Source organism: Abrus precatorius, unplaced genomic scaffold (assembly GCF_003935025.1).
Source record: "Abrus precatorius isolate BTA unplaced genomic scaffold, Abrus_2018 Scaffold8, whole genome shotgun sequence".
Classification (NCBI taxonomy): Eukaryota; Viridiplantae; Streptophyta; class Magnoliopsida; order Fabales; family Fabaceae; genus Abrus; species Abrus precatorius.
Window position 1 is genome coordinate 12,481,018 of NW_020874428.1, and position 8,807 is coordinate 12,489,824.

General features: G+C 39.5%; 1 protein-coding gene across 1 annotated transcript; it reads left to right on the forward strand.

The window, feature by feature from the left end:
- The first annotated feature begins 475 nt into the window (after positions 1 to 475).
- On the forward strand, positions 476 to 1,367 carry LOC113874241. Its single transcript, XM_027512472.1, has 2 exons — positions 476 to 1,033; positions 1,077 to 1,367. The coding sequence occupies exons 1-2, from the start codon at positions 476 to 478 to the stop codon at positions 1,365 to 1,367; spliced, it is 849 nt and encodes a 282-aa protein (XP_027368273.1).
- Positions 1,368 to 8,807: the final 7,440 nt, after the last annotated feature.

An 8,807-nucleotide genomic window follows, 5' to 3' on the forward strand; every position in this document is an offset into this window, starting at 1 on the left:
GACGAGAAAGACCGTATGCCCTTAGTATTATGTATAAACGTTTATATAAATAGGAAGGCCACTGTTGTTTCACTCCTTTTCTCACAAAGACGCCACTCGAGTGAAACACTAAGAGACTACGAGATCAATTTACATTTCACAGAAACTATACCTCTTCCAACACTCATTTCATCCCAAAATCTCTCACCTTGTCACTGCAGTAGTGGATCAAAAGATTTCACATTCAGAATTCTGCTGCAACGGAAGGAACCTCTAAGTTTCTCATTCTCCTTGTGATCAAACAAGGAAAGGGGAGTCTGATGTTTTGCTGTTAAAATGTAAACATGTACTAGTGTATATTATTGGTCCTCTATCCATCAACTACTCCAATCAGGTTGCATACGTGTTATACATAGTTGAAACTAATTCCTATGGTTTTAGAATTTCGGTTGTTTCCTACTTTCTTATATGCCTATGACTTGCTTTTCAAAGTTTTATGGCTTGGAGAGAGAAGAATGCGACTATTGATGCCCTACTTGAAAGAGTAGTTGGGATTTTAGAAAGGAAAAATGAGCCAGCTCCTAATTGTGGGTTGTCCGAATTTCATAAAAACAAACCCTCCCAGTTTCGTGGCAGGTTTGACCCTAATGGAGCTCAACTTTGGCTAGAAGAACTGGAAAAGATTTTTGAGGCCATGGCATGTTCAAACGAAGAAAAGGTCGCCTACGCTACTTTTATGCTCGCAGGAGAAGCAGAACACTGGTGGAGAATTGCTCGCCACCAACTTGGGACAGAAGGAATTATAGCAGATTGGCAGACTTTTCGTCGCAGATTTCTAGAGAAGTACTTCCCTGCAGATCTTAGAAGGAGGAAGGAGCTGGAGGTCCTAAATTTGAAACAAGAAAGTATGAGCGTTGGGGAATATGCAGCTAGATTTGATGAATTATCAAGGTATTGCTCCTATTTCATGCATGCAGATGACCGGGCCCAATGTTCTAAATTTGGAAGCGGACTACGACTAGATATCAAACAAGCAATTGGCTACCAACAAATTGTACACTTTACAGAACTGGTGGATAAGTGTCGAATCTATGAAGATGATACTATGTCGCGACAAGAGAAAGGAAATCCGCAATGGAAAGAAGCCGTACATTCATCCCAATTGTCAACGAGGAAATAATCCTTCTAGAGTTAAGCAGCCGAATCATGGAGATTCAAGACAATCCGAATTAAAGTTTTCAATTGTGGAGGCCTTCACCTCAAGAGAGAATGTTGCTGTGATCCTGTTACCTGCTTTAAATGCGGACAACGGCAAACCAAAGAACGATAAGGGTGGAAGTAACAAAGGAGAAGTATGGAATGTAGGCCGTAATATTGGTGGCAGATAGACTCAGTCTAGAAATCAAGGCGAGCCCAACAATAGCTACGCTAGAAATTCACTTGGAAGGCCTAGTACCAGAGGACGGGTATACACCATGAGCAGTGCTGAGACTACTCATTCTGATAGCCTAATTCAAGGTAAGTGCACTATCAATGGAATCTCTTTGAGAGTTTTGTATGATTCTGGGGCGACACATTCATTCATTTCCAGTGACTGTGTGGGATGGTTGAATTTGCCTATTTTTTTATGAATTTTAACCTTCTAGTTTCTACTCCTGCCGGTGCCTCTATCATTACTTCACTAATTTCTCGAGATTGTCATCTTCTATTAGAGGGTCGAGAGTTCTTTATTGATCTAATTTGTTTACCCCTCTCTGAGTTGGATGTCATTTTAGGTATGGATTGGTTTTCTACCAACCATGTTATGTTAGACTGTCTAAACAAGAAGTTAGTTTTTAACTCTCATAGTGTCAAAGGGGCCTAGAATAAAGGTTGGGAGAACCAGACTCCACTTCTCTTTTAAGCTATGGAATGATCACTTTCACTAACAATAGTGATCATGGCCAGCTTGCATTCCATAATTCTTGTGTTTTGAGTCCAAAATTGCTACTTTTCCTTTTCCTATCCAATGATCTTTCATTTCCATGAACCTTGCTCAGATTATTCCTACAAAAAGAAGATTAAATTTCTTAAATTCTACACAGAAAACTCAACTTCTAAAACAACTATGAATTTAAAGAAAATATTCAATCATTATATTTTTATGAGTTTTTCTGCTTTTTCTAACATATTTTCCTAATGAACTGGGTTAAAACTACATTAAAATATTAGTCAAAATACGGATTCATCAATGAGTATCTAGTTATGCCCTTTTGCGTGGCTAACGCTCCAGCTGTGTTTATGGACTACATGAACCGTGTATTTCACCCTTATTTGGAACGGTTTGTGGTAGTCTTCATCGATGATATCCTGATTTATTCGCAGAACCATTAGAAACATGAAGAGCATCTGAGAATCATCTTGAAAGTTCTACGTGAGAAACAATTGTACGCCAAGCTTTCAAAATGTGAGTTTTGGTTAGAAAAGGTGAATTTCTTAGGACATGTCATTTCCAAAGAAGGCATTGCAGTTGACCCATCCAAGGTAGAAGCCATCTTACTTTGGGAAGCACCCAAGATGGTGACAGAGGTCCGTAGTTTTCTAGGACTGGCTAGGTATTACCGCCGATTCATGCAAGGATTTTCGAAGATCGCCACACCTTTGACCTATCTGACTCGAAAGGACAAACCTTTTGAATGGAGTCAAAAGCGTGAAACTAGTTTTCGAGAATTAAAAGAAAGGTTGACATCAACCCCTGTTTTGATCCTCCCAGACCCTCAAGGGAAATTCGAGGTATACTGCGATGCATCTCATCAAGGTTTAGGGTGTGTGTTGATGCAAGCATGACAGGTAGTGGCCTATGCATCTAACAATTTCGTCCTCACGAGAAGAACTACCCAACACATGATTTGGAACTAGCTGCAATAGCCTACGCCCTCAAAAGTTGGAGGCATCATCTTTATGGGTCTAAGTTTGAAGTGTTCAGTGATCATAAGAGCCTAAAGTACCTCTTCAATCAAAAGGAAATGAATATGTGCCAATAAAGATGGATGAAATTCCTTAAAGATTATGATTTTGATCTTCAATATCATCTTGGGAAGGCTAACATTGTAGCGGATGCACTGAGCAAAAAGACGTTGCATGCCTCAGCAATGATGGTTGAAGAATTGGAACTTCTCCAATAGTTCCAAAACCTCAATCTGGACGTTCAAGTAAGATCAAACAACTTGATTCTGGGGATGCTTCAAGTCACCAATCAATTTCAAGAACAGATCAAGGTTGCCTAAGAACAGGATGAATTTCTTTAAGATAGACTGAAGGCCAAAGAAGTGGGATGAGAGCCTAATATATATAAAGATGTTCGAGGACTAATTAGGTATACAAAAAGAATATGTATACTGGATAGGAGTGGGCTTAGGTGTATGATATTAAAGGAAGCCCACAAAAGTCAACTTAGCATTCACCGAGGGACGACGAAGATGTACCATGACTTCAAGAAAGACTTTTGGTGGCCAGGAATGAAAAAGGATATTGCTAATTTTGTGACGTCATGCTTAACTTGTCAAAAGGCCAAAGTAGAGCATCAATGACCAGCTAGACAATTGCAAACACTGGAGATTTCCGAGTGGAAATGGGACGATATTACCATGAACTTTGTATCAGGACTTCCAAGGACACCGACTGGCTATGACACAATATGGGTGATTGTAGATAGACTCACTACGTTTGCACACTTTATTCTAATTAATAGAAGGTATTCTATGGAGAAGCTGACCCAACTTTATATAAGGAGATTATTCGTATACATGGGATCCTTAAGAGCATTATTTCTTATCGAGACCCACGTTTCACATCCAGATTCTGGATTACTCTACATCAAGCTTTAGGGACAAAGTTGCACCTTAGCTCAGCTTACCATCCACAAACCGATGGACAAACCAAAAGGACTATCAATCCTTGGAAGATTTACTACGAGTGTGCAGCTTGGATAGCAGTGGAAGTTGGGATAGGCATTTGCCGCTAGTTGAATTCACCTATAATAATAGCTACCACTCCAACATTGGCATGGCTCCGTTCGAAGCCTTGTATGGGCGTAGATGTAGAACACCCTTATGCTGGTTGTAACGCCCCGATTCTCCTGATTCAGCTAGCGACCATTGAATCGTACTTGCTTGCTTACTCTGCTTCTTTAGTATCGGAATAATTAGATGGAGGTTAAATTGAATTATTTTATTTTATTTTGATAAGAATATTGAATTATTTCTAAGTTCGGTATTTTAAGGTAACTGCATGCAAACATATAGTTTCAATATCGTCCAAGGATTTTCTTGAGTATGTTCAACTGTACTGTCCACACTGCCCCTGATAATTTTATCCCGAAAGTTAAAATTTTATCTTATTTAAATTGTCAAATCAAAGGTATTTGCCTTGAAAAACGTGAGATTTTGTAATCATTGCTAAGATTTTGTAATCATTCCTTAGCCGTCAAAATTCTACACGGAATCTCACGAAATCTAGAAATCATTATTGTAAAGATTTCCAAATCTAGTATCGACCACTAGAAATTCATGCAAAAGATTCTTGCCTCCCGATTAGTAGACAAAATTATTCCGGAACTTTCTAATCGTGCCTTCTAAAAGGCCGGCATCATGATTACTCCAATTAAATGCTTTTCTTGAAATCTGCACCATGTCAAATGTCCCTTCGAAAGTCAATCTCATCACATCAAATTCCTCGTCAGCCAATCACATTGCATGCAATTGCTGCCTAGAATCTAGCCTTTGGAATTTTGCGCAATTCTTGGAATGTTTTACTCCATACCGTGTGCATGTAGCCTCCACACTCCTCCATGCATTTTGCTTGCCAAAATGTGATTGCTTAACTTACAAGTTTGCAAAAGAATTCACTATTCATGCACAAAAAATCGTGACACCCTTATTATTCAAGTTTTTCACCAAATTCCACTTCCAAATTGCTTCAAATTAATTTGGTGCAGTTTTGCATTTGAATATTGCCCCACAAAGCCCAAACCGTGAGCATTAAGTTCTAATTGGCAAAGGGAAATTAAACACTCCATATAAATAGTCCAAACCACCTCATTTTCTCTCTTTTTTCACTCAAAAACCGTGAGCCCTCCACCCTTCCTCTCAAAAATCTTTTCAAGTTCCTATTCTCTCCATTTCTTCAAAGAAACCGAGACCCTCCCTCCCTAAATCTCTCAAAAAATTCTCATCCTCTCAACCTTCCAAGACAAGCCAAGGAGCTCTAAGCTTTCACTTTTGCATTCTCTTGCTTGATTCTTCAAAACCGTGACCATTCCTTCAAAGAGGTAAGCTTTCTCATCCTTTTTCCTTCTTTGATTTGAAGATCCATGGAAGCATAACACCAAAAACTCCTAAAAAGCTTCCTTTTTCACTTGATCCTAACCATTTGAAGCTTTTCCCCTTTTTTCTCTTCAAAGAACCGAGGAAGACAACCTAACCAAGAGGAGAAAGATTGAAGTTTGAGACTCATCCTATCGGTCCAGCAACTCTCCTTTGAAGAACCAGCCAAGATCAACTCATTTTGCTCCTAAATTTTCGTCACAATCAAGGCAAGGGGGAGTTCTCACAATTGATGTGTTTGCATGTCCATCTCTTGGCTGTTTTTACATATTTTTCCTTAAAAAAAAAATAGTGTGTGTTGGACTGCATGTTGGAAGAACTTCAAATCTGAACTTGCATGTTAAGTTTGATCCAAAAAGAGTATGGATTTCCTTGTTTGCATGTCTCGGTTACTTCCTAAAGAGTTTGATTTCACTTTTAATCAACTTTAATTCCTAAAAAGCTTGAAACTTTGATGTGTGGATGTGGATCTTCCCTTGTGCATGTCTCGGTTTTTATGTTCCCTTGGTGGAACCTTTGAATTAATGACATTTCCTTCTTGAAACCATGAACCGTGAACTTGATCAACATATTCTTTCACTTGCATGTTAATTTTTAACCATGAAATGCTTTGGATCTCTTTGTGCATGCCTCGGTTTCACCTTTGTTTGGCTGGATTCTTTGTTTAAAATGTTGATTGACCCTTGTAATCAATAAACCTTGGATTGCATATGAAATGGAAGCCATTGTATGTTGATTTCAGCCCCTAAGTGTTTCGGTTTTCTCTTAGAATTTGAATGTCACTTGGAAATGTTGTCCCTCCACTTGGACGATGAAACTATGTCATTGCATGTTAGTTTCCTTTATGTTACATAATTTTTAATTTGATAAAAATCTAGTGGAAAAGCTGGACAGATTTGATCTTGCATGGAAAAAGCCTAGAATATTGAACTACACTTAGAAATTGAAAACCGTGTTGGACTTTGTGTAATTTGCATGGTTGCTTGTTAGTTTGGATGATGGATGATTGAATTGATTGTGATGGATGTGTTCACTTGGTTTGAAAAGCTTTATGCATGTGGTGTTTTGGAAATTTGTGGTGGACAAGAAAGTGAGAACTATTCATTCTCGGTTTTGATGATGAGAAATCCTAAAAGTTGTACTTAAAATTGTGATAATTTTGATGAAATATGGGTGATAAGGACTGCATAATGATAAGGTGTGTTTGCTGTTTGCACTTGAATCCGTGAGCACTAAGATGAATCATGCATCATGTTCATTACATTATACAAGGAATAAAAGGAGAGAATCAAGCGCAGCCCTTTTTGATGGAAAGTTTACCTAAACTAAAAGGATAGTAAATAAAGGTATGGAGATGGTAATTAAGGGACTGAATATAGTAGTTAATCAATAAAAGTCATCCTTAGAAAAGATCTCACTATTAGCTTAATGGAACCTATTGCGTGAGGACTAATATTAATGAACCTAAAAAGAATTAGAACGAAACTAAGTAACCTTGAATTAAATAGGTAGTCGGGAATCAATACACGTAATTAGAAAATAACTAAATGGAAAAACCAGAGAGATAGAGAAAAGTGGAGATAAGTCATATTTAAAGTAGGAGGTAGTAAGGTTAATAACAATGGAAATGATAAATTGAGTAGTGTTAATATAGTAAGTTAATGTAATAGGATTTGGGTGGGAAAATCTGAGAGGGTTGTGTCAAAATCATTGAGAATTATGTGTTGGGAAATAGTGGATGTGCATTGGTGGGATTGGAAGTTTGTGTGTGATTCCTAAACCTTATTGTTTAACAAATTTATGCTAGATGAGAAAGTGAATAGTGATTGAGCAGGCCTTGTGAGGGCTTTGTTTCTGTGCTTGAATTCCATATGACCCAAGATTGAGAAAACGTTGAGGAGAGAAAGGAGAATCATACTCCATGCATCATAACATTTCTTTGGAACGACTTGATGGCATAACAGAGGCACAGCTGTAGGTATTGGAGGTTCGGTCCCGAGTAGACCTACGGGGGTGGCGAAAGGGGGAACAGTCGACCTAGATGGTGCAGCAGAGCTCTCTGTGGCCGGGTCGTGACCCTACTTGCAAGCCTTAGCCAAGCCCGACAAGAACTCCACATCCTAGGGTCGTTGAGGTCCATTCCCGAAGAGACCCAGTTTGGGGCCAGCACCAGTTTGGGTGTTTTTGAATAATGATGTAAATTCTTTTCTGCGCGATTGTGATGCAGGGAATGGAGTCCTCCGATCACCATACGACTTGGATATGAATTTGTGAACTCTACATTAAATGCTGGGCAAGTCGCTGGCAGTAGAGTAAGGGATCCCCATGCATACCATGTGCATTAACGCGAAAATTTGAGGGATGGATAGTGAGAGACGAAACTTGCATTCATGCATCATGAGCATTATTAGTTTGATGAACCTAGGAATTGTCTGTGAGAAGTATGAACCGACCTATATTGTATTGATGTTTGTTCTGAGATTGGATAATGATGTGACTTGAGTGATGGTGTGAAAAGCCACCTTCCTTGAGGTACGGCTATTGGATGTTTGCTTGTGTTTGGAGAACTCACCCCTGTTTGTGTGTGTTGTTGTACTTTTGTATATGTATTGTACAGATGACCAGTTTCCGAGTGAAGGTATGGATCCTGCCATCTGAGGAGGACGTTTGGGTGTTCGACGCGGCAGCACAGCAAAGCATCTTCCATGGAATGGCACGGGTGATTCATGGACAAGATGTCGGACACTCGTGGACCACCCATTTTATGGTTGACACCCCTATCGAGCTTGTTTTCTCCACCCCACCTGGAGACTCCCACCTACCTTATCCTGCACTTGCAGCTACTCCTTCTCCCATGTCTATTGATCCCCGTACTCCCAGTTCTAGACCAGTACCCACGCCTGTACCATTCCCTACTGAGGAACCTACTCCACCCCCTGTGACCACTGAGAGAGTTACATATATGGCAGAACCCTTAGTGAGGAATGATGATGTACTGCCCCACATGCTCCCTACCTACCCAAACACTTATTCGCCCTTTACCACAGTTCATTCACCACCTCGCACTGCTGGATGGATTGTAGAGGACACAGAGGACGCTGCTTCTTCTAGCTCTGCTTCCCCGACATCTTCTGAGGAGTCTGATCCCATTGAGGATTATTCTCCTCTCGACTGATTCGGATAGTTTGTTTGTTGTTTTTTTAGGGAACTGCTCTTAGGGAGTCAGTCTGTTTCATTCCATGTGTCTCTGAACTACGTTGATTTTGTGCATTTTAATTATGTCATTTTACCTTATCAAGGTGTAGTACTCTGAGATTATCACTAAATATTTCCCTATCCATTGCATGAGGTTATTCAGTTATGATGGAGCATTATTGTTGTGGTTGTTGTTTTACTTAGTTTTGATATTGTACGTTGAGACCACAAATCCCTAAACAGAAATGTGATGTACTCGAGGTGAATTTA